The sequence below is a fragment of the Sminthopsis crassicaudata genome, chromosome 2 (assembly GCF_048593235.1).
Source record: "Sminthopsis crassicaudata isolate SCR6 chromosome 2, ASM4859323v1, whole genome shotgun sequence".
NCBI classification, from domain to species: Eukaryota; Metazoa; Chordata; class Mammalia; order Dasyuromorphia; family Dasyuridae; genus Sminthopsis; species Sminthopsis crassicaudata.
This window is the reverse complement of record NC_133618.1, coordinates 58,050,333-58,071,310: the sequence shown is the minus strand read 5'-3', so window position 1 is coordinate 58,071,310 and position 20,978 is coordinate 58,050,333. Positions and strand designations below refer to the sequence as shown.

General features: G+C 40.7%; 1 protein-coding gene across 2 annotated transcripts; it reads left to right on the top strand.

The window, feature by feature from the left end:
- The first annotated feature begins 60 nt into the window (after positions 1 to 60).
- On the top strand, positions 61 to 19,622 carry LOC141554459 (receptor-interacting serine/threonine-protein kinase 2-like). Of its 2 annotated transcripts, none has more exons than XM_074286370.1 (3): positions 61 to 812; positions 15,602 to 15,753; positions 15,901 to 19,622. In XM_074286370.1, the coding sequence occupies exons 1-3, from the start codon at positions 661 to 663 to the stop codon at positions 16,200 to 16,202; spliced, it is 606 nt and encodes a 201-aa protein (XP_074142471.1). In that variant the 5' UTR covers positions 61 to 660; the 3' UTR covers positions 16,203 to 19,622. The 2 variants fall into 2 exon arrangements, with proteins under 2 accessions (XP_074142471.1, XP_074142472.1); XM_074286371.1 differs by having other exon boundaries at positions 66 to 812; positions 15,613 to 15,753.
- Positions 19,623 to 20,978: the final 1,356 nt, after the last annotated feature.

Here is a 20,978-nt window from a genome sequence, read left to right as displayed (position 1 = left end):
ACCCTTCCACCTCCCTTCACGTGACTCGCTTTATTGATCTTAGCTAGAATGGTCTTTTACTCCTCAGCTTCTTCCTTTTAAAGACTGGGAGCCAATCCAGGAGAAAATGGAAATAGTTCTCAGGCAAGGAGTGGGGAGGGGCAGGGGAAGGGAGGAACATTTAGGAGATGCTGACTCTGGGGAAGAGTGGGCCGGCCCTTCTGGTGGCCCAGAGGAAGGTTCAGTGGGCAGCTGAGCCATGTCCTCCGGGGCAGGTGTTTTGCCAGCCTCTTTCCACGGTTGACTTTAGGAGGGGCAAACAGAGAGGCACGGGAAACCAACCATGGGCACAGCAGGTTTACCACTCTTGCACAGAGTCCTTGGATTGATGGAGCAGAGCTGAAGGGGGCAGGGAGGGCTGCATCCTCCCTCTAGCTGCCTCACAAGCTATAATATGTCCCCAGTAGAATAGGCTTTGTTACTTTAGAGTAGACAAAAGGCTCCCTTCATGGGGGGGGCTCCTTTATTCCAAGTTCCCCTGTGACATGTGGGGAGCTCCAGGGATTTAGATAGATGGTTTAAATAGCAAACCCTTCCAATAACAGTCTGTGAGAATCACACTTTCTCTCACTGTTTTGGCTCTACCCAAGAGGAAACTGGCCCCTCCAAGGGAAATGACTCATGGTGCCTGATCATGGGGTGGGAGGGAGGGGCGGGCTAGGCTCCCACTTTCACGCCTCACTCCTCCAGCTCTTTCTGGTTGCCAGCCTGATCCCCCTGTCTCCAGTCACACAAGGAGGTGAGCCCCTGTCCTTCCCTGCCTTGGGAGAGAGGTGAGTTAGTATTGATCATTTATTCTCAGAACTTTGTGTTCCTCCTTTGAAGAAAACGCTTGTAATATATACTCCCCTTCCCACCCTTCCTTCCTATAACTAACTCTGGTCCCTTTAAAAAAATTATTGATATCTTGCTTTTAATATCCATTGCCTTTTCATCCCTAGAGAGCTATCTCTTGTAACAATGCATAAAAAAAAGAAAGGGGAGAAAGCAATTCAGACGCAAAATGAACCATTAGTTGAGATTGATCATATATTCAGTGTTCCATACTCATAGTCCCCCACTGCTGCAAAGGAGGGGGGAAGGTGCATTTTCTCCTTTGCGACCAAAATTAGACAATTTTGATTTATTTTTTGTTCTTGCCAATTATATTGTAATTGTATTTATTACCTAGTTTTACTGCTTTACTCGGCATCAGTTCAGATGTCTTTTCCCATCCTTCTCTGTGTTCTTCATGTTCATTTAGGGCACAGCGATATTCCATTATATTGATATTACCACATATTGGCTAATCACTCCCCATTGGATGGGCACTCTCTTTGTTTTCATTTCTTTGCTACTACAAAAGGTTCTGTTATAAATATATTGGGCAGATACCTCTCTTCCTATTTTGGACCTCCATGGGGCAGAGTCTAGGATCTCCAGGATGTGGGCATTTTAGTCTATTTCTTTAACATAATTCTAAATTTACAGCTCCACCAGTGGTATGCCTGTCAAGCTTTACAGTTACAGTTAGACAATTTCAATTTTTTTTTTTTTGTTCTTGCCATTTAGATTGAGTGAGAAAGCACTGACTTGGAGTCCTGTGTTCTGTCTCTGTCACTTAATACCTCTATAAGGGTAAAGGAATAAGCATTTATGTAACACCTACTATGTGCCAGATAGCTCTCTTGCAAATATTATCTCATTTGATTCTTATAACAACCCTGGGAGGTAGCTGCTTTTGTTATTTCCATTTTATACATGAGGAAACAGGCAAACAGAAGTTAAATGACTTGCCCAGGATCACACAGCTAATAAGTATCTAAGACAGGATTTGAATTCAGGTCTTCCTGACTCCAGGCTCACCTCTCTACTGCTCCATCAGCTGCCACTCTGGGCTTCAGATTCCTGCTCATTAAAATTTAGGGATTGGAATGGATGATCTCTTAAGCCTTTCTCATAATACTGAATATTGAAAGAGCAATGTGATATCATGGAAGGAAAATTTGGACTTGGGAGCTCAGGAAGGGAAGTTTGAATTTCATCTCTGTCACTCACTAGCTGTGTGATAGTGAGTAAGTCATTTCCCCTGAGACCCATTTATCTAATTCTGCAAACTGATGGCATTGGATTAAGTATTTCCCTCCAGCTCTGATATCCCCTGCATGAAAGTGTCTGTCATTGTTAATGTTCCGTGACTCTACCACCTTATAGATAAGACTTGATAGTAGTTCTTTTTGTCTGGCTCTGAGCTTTATAGCTCTGCAACCTGTGACTGGGGCAGGGACATGCTGGCAAATATTTAACATCTGACTCCCTGGGGAAAATTTTAAAGTTCAATCTGCACTTCTCCATCAATTTCTTAAGTCTAGACAGTCAACATAACAACAACAACAAAATAGGCTCTAATCAATAGTATTAGCTTATTTCTGAGGTGTAAATTTAACAATTAGCTCACCCTAGCCATTATGAATTGGCTCTAGAACACACTTGGGGCTGATGAACTGATAAAAACTTTAGAACACAAAGGTTTCCTCAGACATCTTCTTGTGTAGGACCTCTTAAGCTGGAGTCCGTGAATTTATCTTTCAAAAATATTTTAATAACTCTTATTCAAAGTAGTTATCCTATTGTTGGGATTGTGGAGCATTGTGATCTTGTCTCTGAAAGAATTCAGGCTCAGACAATTTCCATCCCAAGCAAGGGCATTTATTTGAACATTTAGGGTGATTCTGCAGGCTTTCTTTCTTTCTTTTTTTTTTTTTTTTTTTTAGTCTTTCTTTAAGGGAGGGAGCAGCCAGCAAACCAGCAAAGTTAGATGAGAGTTTATATAGAGAAGAAAAACTAGGAGAATTGGACTGAGATTGGGCAATCTTAGATGAGGATATACTTAGGAAAAGTCCCACCACTGGATTTATTTCAAGTAAGGTATGCAGGGGCAAAGGTAGAAGGTCCTTTTGTTTGGATAGGGTGTGTGTGGAAAAGACCTTTTGTTGTGGTGAGAATGAGAGACAGAGACAGAGAGGAGAGTCAAAGAAGGAGACAGAGAGTGAGAGAAGAGAGACAGAGAAGAGAAGAGACAAAGAGACAGAGATAGAGACAGATCGAAGAAGAGAGATACATGGAGAGTGACAAAATTAAAATTATTGGGGTAAGGCAGCAGCTAAGATTCCATCATTATGTATTTTTATTTTATTTTATTTTTGCATTTAAAAGTATCATTCTGAGAAGGGAGCTAGAGACTTTACTGGACTGACAAAAGGACCAAAGACGCACACAAAAAAAGGTTGATAAGGTTAAGTACAATGCCCTCATTTTTTGTCTGAGATCTGATGAAAAAGCTGGCAGAGCCTGGTTAGATCTCAGATCTCCAGGCTCTCGATTCGGTCTTCTTTCCCACTCTCTTCCCTCCATCCCCTCCCCAGCATTGCCAAGGTATTATTGAGCAAGGTTGTTTAAAAAAGAATGATGATTCCTATTGCTTTTAAGTCCTTGGAATGAAAAGCTATATTTAAGGAAACACACACACACACACACACACACACACACACACACACACACACACTCATACTCCTACCTACTGAAATTGCTGTTTTAGAAAACCTTATTCATAGACTCAGTCATGAACATTAACAGATGGGAATGGAGGCTGGGTGTAGAAATAACTTCTATAGGAGGTGGGGCTCTAGAACTGAGCTTTGGAGACTGATCAGAGAAGACTGAAAGTCACTGTGTTGGGAGGATCACTCCAGAATGGTTCTCTATGGATTCCCAGAAAGCTCATGGTTTGTGTTGCTTCAGTCTTCCTAACACTTCATCCCATGTGAGTGCATCTCTGAATAAGGAAACTCTCTATTCAGGGGTGGAGAAGAGAGCTAAGCTATTAAATTACTGAAAATGGGGACAGATATTTAAGGACAGAACATCAGTGGGGACTGAGGATGATGGAAGACTGTTCTGTCTTCTCCCTCCAGTCAGGACTGTTATGGGCCAGAACTCTGAAACAAGGATTCTTACAAGATGTTATGTCAGTGGAATTGATGAGACAATGGTTATCTAGTTTAGCATGGTGCTTAATAGTTCTTTAAGTTCAGTATGATTGATTTAATCTTATAACAAATAATGGTTTCCTAGTGATATAATGATTGGTTTATACTCAGTGTAGAGCATATAAGCCAGGGGGGGGGGGCCAAGGAGAGAGACATTCATTTCCATCTTCATCAGCCTTGTGGTGGCTGGTCTGGCCTCCTGCATTTTCTCCACTGAAACCAAGTCCCCTCTAAAGGCTACAAGAAAGCTAGCTGAGCACCAAGTGAAGGAGACGGTAAAGAATTTGGACTTTAACACCTGGCTATTCTTGTGATTAATCTGCTGAAAAGAAGGCTATTCCAAGACCTCCAGGAAACCTCCCCAAGAACATTACATTTTGGCGACCAAGATGGGGCTAAAAACCTACATCTGTGACCCAGAAATTAGGATTAGTACAAAAATAGACAAGAAGGAAACTGTGAAGGGCTAAACTAGTGCTTCAGCTAAAATGGGACAAATGTTTAGAAAAGAGCCTTTCCCACCTCAAGGAAAATGTGTGGAGAGCATGGTTAACCTCATTAAAAGCCAAGGTTTGATTGTAACTTGGATGCAGATCATTGAACTCTTTGAAATATTAAAATACACATCTCCTTGGTTCTCAAAGGAAAAAGAATTAGATCCAGATGAGTGGAAATTAGTAGGAGAGCAACTATATTAATACTACAGTGATAATGGTACTCATCTAATTTCTAAAGAAACATTTTATACATATGACTTAATACAATTAGCTTTAGGAAATTATATAAGTTATAGAATAAGGAAAAGGAAGAAAGTACAAGAGGGGGAGGATACTGACAAACTAGGTGAAAAGGATGAAAAATTAGACAAAAGTTAAGTACAGTTCTGATGAAATTAAGGAGTGTGGTGATTCACAGCAGGAGCCATTAGGGCATTCCCCATCCCCTGACCTAGTATCCCCCCCCCCTCAATTTAACCCTTCATGGGTGGAGGGAGAAGGAGGAGGGGGAGAGGCTGTGACACAATCATCACCAACTATGAAGCAGTCTATGACAAGATTACAAAAGGCACTAGTTAAAGCTAAAAAAGAACAGGGTATATCTGACCAGATAAATGCATACCCTGTTATTGAAGAGTTTGAATGCCATAAGTCCTTGCATTTTTCTAGTCTTAGTTTTGTTTATTTGCTTTACATAGGGTTGGTCAAAATTATGGTGCTAAGACCTTCTAGAGGAAGATAATTCAGTGATTTGAATATTCAGAAGAGAAAGAATGTGGAATGTTATGCCACAATTCTCTTTTATTTTCCTGACTCAGTTTCCCTAATTATTCTGACCCAGTCCTGCCTCAGTTTCCCTGCTTCTCAGTTCTGCAAAACCTCCCCTCCCTCTTTATCAGTCCTAGTAGCAGCTCTTATTCTGTCAAGAGCTACTCCAGGCCTCATTTTTTTTCTCTTCTGGAGCCCCTGACAGATGTGGGGTGTTCCTCTTAGGGCAGCAGAACTGTCTTGAGCACTTCTACTCAGCAGAAGCTGAGTTTAATGCACAAATGACCACAAACCTAACTCACAGTGAACTGTCCCTCTCTGTGTGAGTTGCTCCCCAACTGCAGAGGACCTGAACAGGGAGGTCTGTGTGTCTCCCTGCATGAGGAATGCTGTTTGATGCTAGTAACTCTGGGGTTATCAGGGAGCACTTAAATGACAGGTTGCCAAGCCATATGGGAAAGGTCTGCAAAAGGCTTTGAGTTCCTCTGTGATCCCCCTTCTATGGGGGAGGGAGAGGAAAGACCAGAAGTGCCAAGCGAGGGTGGGGGAGAACTTACCCAGTTCTGAATGGCGAGGGCTCCTCTGTTGATTCCACGCTAGAACTTGAGGGCGGGCAGCCAACCAAACCCCCAAATCTTGCTGGGAGAGCAAGACCTGAAGGAGACGCTCACCCTGTTCAGGGAGCAGCAGTCAAGAGTAGAGAGATGTTCTCCAAGCTCACCCCAATTCAGTGACCTTTCTCCTTGTGCCTACAGCTTGACCATTAGAGACCCCAGTGTATGTAATAGTGGAGTGGGAGAAGGGCTCAAGCATGGCTTCTCTTAAGTTTCTCCAGTTATCTCCCCAAGACATATCAAAGAGTGCTGGGCTCAGACGCCTGAGAAGTATGGGGTCCCCAGGGAGGTGTTAAAGAGATACTTGCTCTCGTGTCTTGGAGTTCCTGCCTGAGAGCAGGGCTTTCGGGTGAGAGCCTGAGATGCAAACGAAGGTCTTTTGTCTCTGGAGGGGATGGACAGAGGGAGTTTCCTCAAGCCCAGTATCTCTGCTCAAGGAAGATGGTACACTCCTTTTGATCTGGAAATTATTAAAGATTTTAAAAAGGGTTGTACTCTTTATGGGGCTACATCATCTTATGTTAAGATGGTATTAGAGAATTTGGCTTATGAAATTCTTACCCCTAGTGATTAGAAATCCATAGCAAGGACATGTTTAGAACCTAGACAAAACTTGTGGCTTTTGGAGTATAGTGAACTATGTAGGATACAAGCCCAATGAAATAGGCAAACTGGAGTTAATATGCAAGTCACCTTTGACCAACTAGCAGGTAAAAGTCAATATGCAGATACTTCATCGAAGATTAATTATCTTATAGAAGCATATAAGCAAATTGCTGCTGCTGCTATCAAAGCAAGGGGCAGCCTTCCAGGAAAGCAAGATAGAGGGGAAGCCTTCACAAAAATAGAGCAAGGTCCAAATGAACCCTTTGCTGATTTTGTGGGACATTTGCAGACAGCTGTCATATGAATTACTGGTGAAAATGCAGCAACAGAAATTATTTTTAAGACAACTTGCTAAAGAAAATGCTAATGAGGTTTGTAGAAGAATTATTCTAGGACTACACAAAGATGTCCCTTTAGAGGAGATCATAAGACGCTGTGCCACAGTGGGCACAAATGCCTTTTATAGCCAGGCTATGATGCAGACTTCCCAAGATCCCAACATGGGAAGACAGGGTCCCAAATGGCAAAGGACTCTGAGAGAGACTCATCAATGCTTTCAGTGTGGTAAAGTAGGGCATCTGAAAGCTCAACATAGGCATAGAGATAGAGTGAGAAGACAGGGTGAGAGAAAACCCAGAACCCCATGTCCAAAGTGCAACAGAGGCTTCCATTCAGCCTCAGAATGTAGATTGACCCAGGGAAATGAGAGGCAGGGCCCAGCTCCAGGGCTGCAGGTGAGGCATGATGGCAGCCAATGTTATACCCAGAAAGTCTTTAGAAATTCAATATTAAGACATGATCTATCATCCAAGAAGCAATCAGGGGAAAAAGGGATTGCATTTAGGGAGAATAGAGTTGTATGCAGCAGGGACTACTGAGATACCCTTTGGAAAGGTGAAATCTGTTCCTCTTCAGCCTATGGATCCCTTGCTTTCAGGCATAGTATACTTGACCATTTCATTTCCTGAGTGTACTTACACTGATGTGGGAAACTGGGGAATGTGTAGATAATATCCCAGTCACTAATACAGGTAGACAATGTGTGACTTATCAACCAGGGGAAGTAGTAGCATCAGGTTTACTGACACAAGACTCCTAATAGGCAATCTGGTGATAGTTGCCCAGATTCTGACTCCAAGCAACACAATCCAGGAATATTCTGGACTGCAGCTGTGACAACTGAACATCCTATGCTCACTATCTATATAAATGGCATACTATTAGAAAGATTGGTAGACACAGGTGCAGATCGCACAGTCATTAGAGGTGCCAACTGGGCCAGTCACTGGCCAAAGATTAAGGCAGATACCTACATGTCTGGTGTAGGAGGATCAATAGCAGCAGAGGTTAGTGCTGCCCCTATGAGATGGACATTTGAAAATGAAACAAATTTTTATTCCTTTTGTAATTGAAAAAAATCCCCATCAATCTGTGGGGAAGAGACATTTTACAACAGTTAGGATTACAACTGAGTACTTTGGTTTTTTAGGCTGGGTGGCTGTTGAAGGCCTGCCAAAACTTTCACTTGTTCCTATCCAATGGAAAACTGATACACCAGTGTGGATAGAACAGTGGCTCTTAGCTAGCAATAAAATTCAGGCGTTATTAGATATAGTACAAGAGCAACTTGACCAAGGACACTTGCAACCTTCTCTAAGTTCTTGGGATTCCCCTGTATTTGTTGTAAAAAAGAAATCTGGAAAATGGAGGATGTTGACTGATTTAAGAAAAGTAAATGAACAGATGAAAACTATGGGAACTCTTCAGCCTGAACTTCCATCTCCTACTCAATTGCTTAGAGAATGGCCTCTTTGGGTTATACACATTAAGAACTGTTTCTATTCTATTCCTTTAGATAAGGAGGATATGAAAATATTTTCCTTTTCAGTGTCTAGTGTTAACTTAGCTGAGCCTTATAAAAGATATGAATGGACAGTTTTGCCACAGGGAATGAAAAATAACCCTACTATGTGCCAAATGTATGTTTCTGCTGCTCTTACTTCAGTAAGAAAAGCATTTCCAAGAGTAATAGTGTTACATTACATGGATGATGTATTGGGATATGCACTTGAGGAACAAATGTTAGAAGCATGTCTACAAAAGACCATGGAAATACTAAGGAATTACAAATCGTATATAGCTCCAAAAAGAATTCAAAAGCATGCTCCTTTTCAATATTTAGGATATGAAGGCACTTACAGTACAAAAACTTAAGAACAGAGAAGTTGAACACCTTAAATGACTTTCAAAAATTAATAGAAGATATCCAATGGATGGATCCAGTGTAAGGCTTAACTACCTATCAATTGCAACCATTACATGACATTTTAAGGGGAGACAGTGCTTTAAACTCACCATGCCAGCTCACAAAAGAAGCTCAACAGGTTTTGAGAGAAATTGAACTGGCTTTATCCAATGGGTTGAAAGAGTTATTCAAAAACCCTTGGAAATATCAGTTTTTGCTACAAAAGAGGCACCCACAGCAGTCCTTCATTAAGGAGACAGTGTGATATAGTAGGTGAACCTCCCAGCACAATCAGAACAAAGCTTTATCCTTTACCCAGAGTTTGTGGCTAGAATTTTATTAAAACCATTAAGTGAGCAGTACAATTATCTGGGATAAGACCTGACAAGATATACACTTTTTATACTAATGCACAAATTAATGTATGATGTGAAACCATCCCAGAGTGGCAAATTTTACTGGTCACGACTTCAAATTTTACACACGGGTCTCCATTAAAGATAACCAGACTATTACATAATTGGCGATGGATTCTTGAAGAAAAGTTTTCTTAGGTTCCTCTTAAAGGACCAACTATCTTTACAAAAGCATCCAAACATGATATTTGTGCTGTATATTCTCACGACTTAATTATAAAGAGAGAACTCAGAACTCCTTTTCAGTCCACTCAGCAGAATGAATTGTATGCCATCATTTTAGCTCTTACTTATTTCCCAGGAGATATAAATATAATATCTGATTCAGCCTATTCAGTAGGTGTGGTACAAAGAATTGCCACAGCCCAAATAAAACTGTAGCTTCCAATATATATCAGCTCTTTAAGGAACTTCAAGAGCAAGTGAGAAAGTATCCAGGTAAGATTTATATCTTGCATGTCCACTCTCATAGTGGACTTCCAGGTCCTATTTTTGATGGTAATTCAAAGGCAGATCGCCTTCTAACCATGTAGCCAATACTCTTTTGTTTCAGGAAACCCAGGAATCTCATTTTAAATATCATCAGGTTGTTTGAGTTTCACATTTGCAATTTGAGATAAAAGAGGAAGCTAGGAGCATAGTAAAAAGCTGTACAGCTTACCTTCCTTTCCACGCTCCTATGCTCTCTCCAGGGAAGAACCCTCATGGTTTGAGACCCAATGAAATCTGGCAAATGGATGTGACCCATTATAAATTTTTTGGTCGTCTGTCTTTTATCCATGTTGTAGTAGACACGTTTTCAGCATTTACTTTTGCAATACCAGCAGCCAAAGAAACAGCCTAAGTGGTCACTGAATTCCTTATACAAGCATTTGCAATTATTGGTGTGCCACAAACAATAAAAACAGATAATGGACCTGCATATACTTCTAAATATTTTTTGTACACTTTTGTGCACTGAATCAGATTTTACACACCACTGGCATACCTTTTAATCCCCAAGGACAGGCAATATTAGAGAGGAGAAACAGAGACATCAAGACACTCCTCAAAAAACAAAAGAAAGGGGCAGCCACAGGTAATCCTAGAGAACTTTTAAATTTAGCTCTTTATACTATTAAGTTCTTGATTTTTGACAAAGATGCACTCCAGCAGACAGGTTTCATAACCTCCAGAAGGGAAGTATCTAGTGCAAGCAGCTCCACTATCATGATGTGGAGAGATCCAGAAAGTGGTGAATGGAAGGACCAGATAGGTTAACTGCTTGAGGGAGAGTGTTTGTTTATCTCCACAGAATCAGATGGGTGCCAGTGAGCCGTATTCGCCTTGTCCATTGGAGAGAGACAGAAAAAGAGAAAAAACCTCGAAACAAAGGAGAAAACCTAAGAAACATCTGACACTGAAAGAGCATGGCTGATAATAAGACTGTTGCAGGACTTTAAAACCAGCAAGAATCATTGGATTTCCTGAGATAAAAAAATTGTTGATAAGACTATTGCAGAACTTCAAAACTAGAAGGAATCATTGGATTCTCTGAGACATGATAAGACTGTTGCAGAACTTCAAAACTAGAAGGAATCATTGGATTCTCTGAGACATGATAAGACTGTTACAGAACTTCAAAACCCATAGGAATCATTGGATCCCCTGAGATGAAAAATTGTTGATAAGACTTGCAGAACTTCAAAAATTGCAGGAATCATTGGATTCTCAGAAACATGACATAATGGACAATAGATTCCTTTTGGACTATTTCTAGGACTAATGGACATGTATAATTCCTCATATTGATTCATGTTGTTTAAATCACTACTAGCCTGTGTTATATTGCTATGTGCTTATGTATTACATCTCATGTTGATGGATTTATGTATACCTGTTTCAAAGTTTGATTCCCCATTTTCCTTTGGTTTTCATCTCCCTTCCTGAGATATAAGGGAAGGTGTGATCACCTCCTTTTGGGGGCACTCACCTCCTTGAGAAGTCAGGGAGGGTGTGACCACCTTATGTTCTAAAGCAAAAGAAAGTGGGAGATGTTATGGGCCAGAACTCTGAAACAAGGATTCTTACAAGATGTTAAGTCAGTGGAATTGATGAGACAATGGTTATCTAGTTTAGCATGGTGCTTAATAGTTCTCTAAGTTCAGTATGATTGATTTAATCTTACAACAAATAATGGTTTCCTATTGATATAATGATTGGTTTATACTCAGTGTAGAGCATATAAGCTGGGAGCCTTAGCCAAATTCATTCAGAGGGCAGAGAAACAGTGGACTGGAGGTGGGAGCTCAAGCTCTTGGAGCCAAGGAGAGAAAGATTCATTTCCATCTTTATCAGCCTTATGGTGGCTGGCCTGGCCTCCTTCATTTCTCCACTGAAACCAAGTCCCCTCTGAAGGCCACGAGAAAGCTAGCTGAGCACCAGTCAAAGGAGACAATAAAGACTTTTGGACTTTAACATCTGGCTATTCTTGTGGCGATTAGTCTGACTAAAAAGAAGGCTACTCCAAAACACCCCCAAGAACATTTTACAGGACAGAGCACATCTAGCTATTTACACTAAATCTGGAATTAGAGTATAAATCAGGAATACTACTTTCCTCATATAACACTCTCCTTTTCCCGTTCCCAAAAAATATTACATTTTTTCCTCCTGGGGAATGAGGAGGGATCACCATGCTGCTTCTGCAATCAAGATGTTTCTGTGTCATGAGATCACTTCTTCATTCTTCATCCCTCCACTAGCTGAAGATGGAGGGCCTGGTGTCCTCTCTTTATGATATGTAGATAGGTATACTGGATGGATAGATGGATAGATGAATGAATAGATAGACATATACATGTATATATGTGTCTTATATATAAAGACATATATATATATATATATATATATATACACACATAGACATGTGAATAAATAGGTAGATAAACATGTAGATATGTGTATATACATATCTATGTAAAGATAGGTGTGTGGATAGATAGAGAAATAAATATACATACATACATATAGATAGATAGATAGATAGATAGATAGATAGATAGATGGGTATATGTGAATAGGTAGGTATGGGTGTATGTGTATAGATAGGTAGATAAATATATAGATATAGATAGATATGAAGATATGTGTATATATACATATAGATAGGTATATGGATAGATAAATATATAGATATATTGATATGTATATATATATATACATAGATAGGTGTGTGTGGATAGGTAAATATGGGTTTACATGTGTATATATATATATATATATCTATGTATACATCTGTACTGTACTTTTCCTTTTTTAATTGGAAGGTACTTTCCTTTTGAAATTATGATGACTTCTTCTTTAACTCTTTCTTCCTTTCATTCATTTCTCCTTCATTGACCCATTTCCAATCATACTCCCCTTAATTTTTATCTTCAGAGGATAAAACTAAAGCCAAAACCAGGGCTGGGCTGCTGGGGATTTGCCCCAAAATAACAGGTTGCCGATTTTCTAGAAAGAAGGAGCAGTGTTAGGGCTCACCTATGCCTAGGCTCATAGTCTTCCCACGGCTGTCCCTTGTCTTGAAGGCTCATTTCCCCCTCTGTACCCCACTCTATACTACCTCTCCCCTACTTATGCCTCTTCCCAGAAATTAAGGATTGAGGATTAAAGGGTTAATGGTTGTGCCAGGCTTGAAGATTCAAGTCATCTCTTTCATATTATCGCAAGGTCACCTGGGATCAGTGATATCCGAGTTATCCCCACCTGAGCTCTCCTCTCTGACTTGGACCATTGGATGTGCTCCACCTGCCAGAATTCTCTATTATAGTTCTTGTTAAAACATAAAATCAGATAGTTATAGCCCAGAATAAAACATGAGAAAAGTGCTACATGAGACAGGGACAAGGAGAGACAGAGAGGCAGACACAGACAAGGATAAAGTTCTCCCCAGAGTCCTCATCTTCCACTCTGCTTGTGTCTGAGCTTCTCTGAGATCCTATTTGGATATCCTTCATCAATCTGGGAAGCTTATCCTTCTGTTTTCTCTCTTTTGCCCAAAAGTATTGGGGAAAGGAAGCTTCCCTATTTCATCTTTCTTCTCAAACCCATCCCCCCAGTCTTCTCCACCTGGACTCATCACTCACAGATGAAATCCTGGAGAAGCAGCTTGGCCCCTCTCTTTATAATCATGCAGTCCATCTCCTCAGTAAAGCGAGTTCTTTGTGAAATCAGAGAGAGAAGCTGTAGATTCAAGATTTAAAAAAGAAGAAAGTTCTTGGCCCCCAAATCCTTGATGATAATTCAATGTAAGATCAGAAATGGTTGTAGTTTTATCAGTGAGAAAAGGTCCTTTCTTTCCTCCCTCCCTCCCTCCTTCCCTTCCCTTTCTTTCTCTCTCTTTTTCTCTTTCTTTCTTTTTTCTTTCTCTCTCTTTCTTTCTTTTTTTTCTTTCTTCCTTTCTCTTTCTTTCTTTTCTTTCTTTTCTTTTCTTTTCTTTTCTTTCTTTCTTTCTTTCTTTCTTTCTTTCTTTCTTTCTTTCTTTCTTTCTTTCTTTCTTTCTTTCTTTCTTTCTTTCTTTCTTTCTTTCTTTCTTTCTTTCTGTCTTTCTTTCTGTCTTTCTTTCTCTCTTTCTTTCTGTCTTCCTTTCTGTCTTCCTTCCTTCCTTCCTTCCTTCCTTCCTTCCTTCCTTCCTTCCTTCCTTCCTTCCTTCCTCCCTCCCTCCCTCCTCCCTTCTTCCTCCCTTCCTCCTTCCTCTCCCTCTCCCTCTTCCTCTCCTTCTCATTCTCCCTCTCCCTCTCTCTTTCTTTTTTTCTTTCTAGATTTATTTTGAATTCCTGTATTATGGATACCTGGGTTAGTAGATAGTAGACATACCTTTGAATATACGCTCCTGAGTATTTTAAGGAATAGTCAATTTATTCCTATACTCTAAAATATTTTTAGTAGGAATGGATGTTGGATTTTGTCAAATGCTTTTTCTGCATCTATTGAGATGATCATATGGTTTTTGTTAATTTGATTATTAATATGGTCAATTATACTAATAGTTTTCATAATATTAAATCAGCCCTGCAGTTCTGGTATAAATCCTACTTGATCATGGTATATTATTCTGGGGATGATTTTTGCTAATATCTTCTTTAAGATTTTAGCATCAATATTCATTAAGGAGATTGGTCTATAGTTGTAGACATACCTTTGAAACTCCAAAGACAATATTTTATTTTATCTCCTGAAGCACAATTCCTTCCTCTTATTCCCTGTTAATTGAATGTCACAAAAGTTACATGACTTAAATTTCCACCTCTAAGTCCCAAGGAGCTTGTATTCTGGGAGGAGGAAAGTAACAGAGGAGGGCAAAGGGTAAATAATAAAAGATTTTTTTAAAAGTCTCAGACCTCCACCCCGATTACAAAAACTCAGTCGCTGTCCCCCAAGGAGCTTACAATTTTTGGGGGAAGATAATTAACCTCCACCCTTCCTAACTCTTTAATATCCTTGTGAGTTTCATTTTTTCTAATTTAAGTTTCATTACTTCAATTTAATTTTCAAAATTGTGGAAATCAAATAAATGCCCATTCATTTCTCACATTTCCCCCTGTTTTTTTCTTTCTTAATAATTTGGTTTCCACATCTTTTCCTAAGATCTCTTAATTTGGCTAATATTTTTTACATCCTATTTCACAAAAGTCTATTAGCATCTGCACAGATCTTCTTATATAGGATGGATAATTAATCCTTGAATTCTCTGCTAATTCTGACAAGGATGTACTGGGAATGTCCTCCTTTTCTTGCCTGTCTAGAACCATTCTATTTTTGTAATCTGTATTGTACTGTAGCCATTCTGCTAGTGGTATCTAACTACTCTGATATTCCCTTTGTGCCTATCCAATAATATTTATTCACCAGAATAGAGAAAAGCCAAATCCAGAACTAACTAGATTTCTAGCCTTGACTTTCTTTCTTTCTGAAACATCCCCTGTGTGTTGTTTCCCTCTGTTACAGTGTGAGCTCTTTGCAAATGGACTGTACTTATAGTATTGCATTAAGCCATCTGTCCATTTTCCCACCATCAGTTAGCTTTTAAATCTAATCTGATCAGCATTTTTGTGCTGCAACTTCTTTTTTTTTTTCTTCTTTTGTGAGGCTGTTGGGGTTAAGTGACTTGCCAAGGGTCACACAGTTAGGAAGTTAAGTGTCTGAGGTTGGATTTGAACTCAGGTCCTTCTGACTCCAGGGCTCTATCCACTGCACCACCTAGCTGCCCCACAAATGGACTTGCTGTTTGTATCCCCAGTACTTAGGACATAGTAAGGACTATGTTCACTCATTCATTCTACTGTACTTGCCCCACTAACTCCACAGCATTTTCTCACCTTGCTCTAATTCTCCCTTGTCTCTTTAGGTTTCCCCTAGTCTGTCCCACAGTTGAACTTTCTCAGATTAAGATGGCCAATCTCCAAGGAAGCAGAAGGGGACTTGGTCATGGATCCCCAGGCCTGGGACCTGTTGGACACAGCTTTCCCACTGGAAGTCCCCCCAGGGCCATGGGCACAAGTGAGTATTGCAGGGAAGGGGAGAGCCAAGGAGCCATTGGGGGTTGGGTGTGAACCCGCGAACCAGGTCAAAACCTCCTTGGGACAGCTTGGCCTGAGTTCCATATTCCTCCAATTGTTTGTTCCCTCCTTCCCCTCTCTCCCTTAGGTTCTGACCATTTCCCAGAACTTCTAACGAGTCATCGGGAGCTGATCTTGAATAGAGTCACTGAGGGTCGCCTGAATGCTGCCCTGGATGCTCTGCGTTCCTGCCAGGCTTTGTCTCGGGCCAGCTACGAGGCCATCTGCTCAATCCCCACGCTGACTGCCCGGATCCGGGCCCTGTTGGACACCTGCCTCTCCCTAGGGGAAGAGGCCACTCAGGTGGCTCTGGCTGTGCTCCTGGATCCCCCCCGGCAACGGCTCAGGGAGTCGCCCACTATTTGGGGACCCTTGAGGGAAGGGCTTTAAGCACTTGGAGTGGTCCAATGAATCATCAGGGTTGGGGGACAGAATGCTGAACCTCCAGTTGGGAAACCAAAGCGGAAGTCTTCACTGTTTTGTTCCTTATCCATTGTGTAAACTGGGGCAAGTCTTTGCCCCCCTGGGGAGCCTCAGTTTCCTTATCTGTGAAAAGGGCTCATCCTTGATGCCGCCTTCTAGCTCTAACAATTTTGAATCTGTGGTTCTTCGGCACAACACTGGTGTGCTCAGCAACCGGGAGGGACAGTGAGTTTGCAAGGCTCTGGAGGGGCATGGACCCAGGAGAGAAGAGAGGAGGACAGGGGCAGGTCATCACAGCCCTGGGAGGAGCAGGAAGATGTGGAACAGATCCTCTCCCCCCATCCTTCAAGGCTAAACTCTCATTTCAGTACCTTAAAAAAAAAAGCCTTTTCTGACTGTTTCAGCCCCACGGAGCTTACTCTTTTCTGAGGCAGTCATAGTTCAGCAGAAAAAACATGGAATCCAAAGGTGGAGGAACTGGCTTTAAATCTGACCTCTTATGCTTTCTACTGAGTGATCTGAGTCATTGTACATTTCCGGGTCTGTTTCCTCAAGTTGACAATGAGACATGAGAGAAATAATTATTAACATCTCATTATTAATATGGGGCAGGGAGTGTGTGGAACTAGGTTTTTTTTCCTTTCTATTTTCTAAAAACAAATCCTTGGGAAGGACAAGGTTGACGTTGAGACATTCTCCTCACTCTCCCACCCAACTGGAAGAGTTTATTTCTGATTAAAGAGTGGATAGAATCTAATCTAGCTGAGTTCTGGGCCAGAGCTCTGGCCCTGTAGGACTGAGTGGAGAACAGATCCTTTTGCTAGATTGTCTTAGGTGCAAAGGGTCTGGCTGGAGATGAGTCTATTGGTCTAAGAGTGCTGACATCCTCAGAGTCACCTCTATTTAACCAATCAGAATTGATTTCCACCCATCATGAACAACTCTCTTTTAAAAAATATTTAACTGTTCAGCAGTCTCCAGTGTTTGTTTTTGGTTTCCGAAAGAACTGCTTATCTCAAATTATCATCTGTTAGCCGTAATTAATAAGCTGATTCTTAATTACCCAGAAACTCTGTCTCTCAGACTTTTATTCATCTCAAGTGTTTGGACAAGGCAGTGTCTACCGTCCCTTGCAGCTCTGAGTTGGTGAACTATGATACTTAGAATATTGATTCAATTCTGTTTGTGCTGTTCTCTTTGAATGTGGGAACAACTGAAAGCAATGCCATCTCCCCCATTGGCTTGTGAACATCTTGTAGGTCATGTTTTACTTCCTTATGTCTCCCTCAGGGCCTTGTGTTGAACGGGCCATGCTTGTTTATTTGGTTGATAAGGGGCGTTCTTCAAGATATTATTCTTGGGCTCCTTCTATGCCTTTCCATGTTGGAGCATGTGGGTAGGACCCAAACTATAGAGGAACATTAGGGGAATGTGGCAAAACCCAGCCTCAGAGGGGCCACATGGTTCTCTTTCTTTGTCTGAGATTCAATCTGACCCTTGGCTATACTGGGACATCCCTCGGGGCTGGTTCTGGCTCCCATATATTCTTCCATGGATCAGCCCCAAGGTCCCTTTGCCCTGCCATATCTCTCTACCACAGACAACAACTGGGACTGATGTGCTCGTGAACCTGCCTGTCAGCAGGTTCATCTGGAGACAGTGAAGGAAGCAGTTTGAGTTAATGGAAACAGCACTGGATTTGGAGTCATACTACTTGATTGGAATCTCATTCCTTAACCTCTTTCACAATATCATATCTAAAAAATGAGTGATGGACTCATGGCCTCCAAAATCTCTTCTATCTTTAGATCCTAAGATCTCTAGATGCCAGTTTTGCTGTCTAATCTAGAATTAGAGACAGCTCTATGGGCTTGGAGTGAGAAAGAGCAGAGTTTGAAGTCTGCCTAAAATATTGACTTTTTTGACCACTTAAAAGCCTCAGGTTCTTCAGCTGTAAACAATAATAATCATAGTACCTATCTCATATGGTTGTGTGAGGGCCAAATGAGATAACATATATAAAATGCTTTGCAAACCTTAAAAAAGGTCTGAAACTTTCCCCACTTGTGACTGGGTTTTTTCTAAGAAATGTTTACATGATCCCAGGTATATAGATAGTTGTAGAAATCAAATATTTACTGATAACAAATCATAATTTTGTGACCCTCACATTAAGTTATGAGATCTCAGTTTAAGAAGCTGGACCTTAAAGGACTATATAAATGTGGACTATTTATTATAATAATCTCTGACTGGATGGGTAGCAAGGAAGGGGCATTCTACTTGGGGTCTGGGTTGGAAATACTTAATTACACATCCCTCACATCATTCCAGGTTAAAGAGATGTCAATCACGGCTATCTTTTAATAACCACTAGAAAAAAATAGTGTTTATGTAGGTCACATAGAGTGAAATACCTACTGTGCTTTGCTCACCTTGTGCCTCCTATTGGGCCTGGAAAAAAAATTAACAGCTAAACTTTGGATGAAGGTTTGGAGATTAGAAGTCAGAATATGACCTTTCAGGTCCTTTCCATCTAGGTTTTAGATCCTATAAACTTCTACTAGAGTATAAGCTTCTTGAGAATAGACTGTCAGATTTTGACATCTTTGTATTCCGGCATAGTGCTTCTAACCTAGTAATCTGTGAATTAAATTATATCAGCTCTCAAACATCAGTCAGAATAAACCCCATCCTGGAGACTTAGATCCCAAATCATTTGGATATAAGAATGTATCAGTGGTCATTGATATGGTGAGAAGTACTAAAGGATAAGAAAAGACATACAGAAGAGAAAGGGGTCAGTAATTTAGCCAGTTATCTTGGGTCTAGGTAATACCCTTTTCTCCAGGCTCCTTAAATATAAGGGTACCAGGAGCAAGATATCTGCTTTGAAAGGAACTCAGTCATAGTTCCTTGAACTGCTGACTCCAAGGTTTCTTCTTATTTTAGCTCCTAGGGTCTGGATACCGTTTTTGCTATCTAATCCAATATTAGAAGGAACTCTGTGGGCCTGGGATCAAGAAAACCAGAATTTAGATTCTGCCTAAAATAAAGATGCAGAAATTGGATGCTGAATGATTGATTATTCCACAGGCAACATATCTTCTTTATGTGTCTTTGCCATATTGAGATTAGGCTTTAGGACTGGTATCAAGTTTGAGTTCAGCCTTGGTATAATAAGAATTGATGGAACTTGCAGTCAAGGTGGCTGCCTGAATGGAGGCAGGCCACCTAGCTCCCACAAACGTACTCCAGCAGACACCTCAAATTTACACCAGATAGAATGAAAAACAACCATAACTGTTCCCATTTTAAAACTGCTCAAAATTTTAGGCAGAAGCCCACAGGATGTTGCTGCCACCTAAAGTCAGCACTAGCACAAGCCTCCAGTAGATAGGAGAAACATTTGTGGTCTACAGTTTCTGTTCAGGTTTAAGAGTCAAAGTTCCCATCCTTTCCTACTTCCCCACAAGAAAGCCCCAGGAGGAGGAAGGTCAAGTTGGAGGAGTGAGAAGAAGTATTTTTGCCTTTCTCATCCAGCATACCTTCTTAACAAGGACCAAAAAAAAGCCCCAGACCAAATTCTGGTTGGGAAAACCAAGAAAGTTACAATGAGTCACTTTATCAGCCTGGGGAGACTCAGGGAGACCAACAAAGAGGTCTTTGGACACTGAGGATGGGGCTGGTCAAGAGCAGATACAATGGCCATAGCAGTGATGGGGAACATTTCAGTGCCTGGGGATGAAAAAAGAAACAAAAAAGCACCGAGGAAGGAAGTCATGGGGCAGAAAAATGCCAGAGGATTCCTGAACTAGTATTAATACAGACATGGATACCATCTGGCAGCTTTGTCACCCATTGCCAATTTCTGGGCCAGACACAAGGAACGCATTCTGGAAATGAAACTATTTGATTCTGAATCTGGGAGCAGAGAGGAGATTAAGTTCTAATCTTTAACCTAGCCATGAAAACTTGTAGTAGAATAACCAGGCTAAGAGTCCTTGACTAAAGGAGAGCCAGGAGTTTAGTTTCTCTGAACCTGTAGAGCTTTTGAGAGGACCAGGTATAAACCAATCCAGCAGCAGTCTACCGAAACTCAACCAGGCACAAGACAACAGACTCATTCTTGGGTCAGGAACTTGCAGAGCTTTGACCAGAAAGACTGTGAGTGGACTTCTTCCAGGGAGCACAGAAAAGAGACTGAGATGTAAAGAAGGACATAAAAGGACAAAAGCTTGGGCCAAACATTCCCTCCAAAGTGCAGAGAGTCTTTCACTAACATAAAATCCAAAGTCAAGAAGAGGCTGGAAGAATGAACAAACAAAAAAAGAACCTGCCCATAAAGAGTGATGCTGACAAGAAAGCTCGAGACTCAAACTACTTGAAGATAACTTCTTGAAAGAGGCTGGGGGCAGGGAGAAATAAGAATGAGAGCTAGATTATGGGAAGCATTAGTAATAAGGAAAAGAGATTTATAGAGGTCACAGTGAGGGAAAAAATAAGGAAGGATATAAGAAAATGAGATGGAGGGAAATAAACAATTACAATTATCAATGGGTATGGAATAAACTCTTCCATAAAATGGAAGAGGATAGGATACTGGATTAGAAACCAGAATCCAACAACATGTTGTTTACAAGAAAACATAGTTGAAACAAAGTTATACATAGAATCAAAATAATGGGCTGTAACAGAATCTGTTATAATTTTTATATATAGTTTAATTGAAGTAAAAAAGAA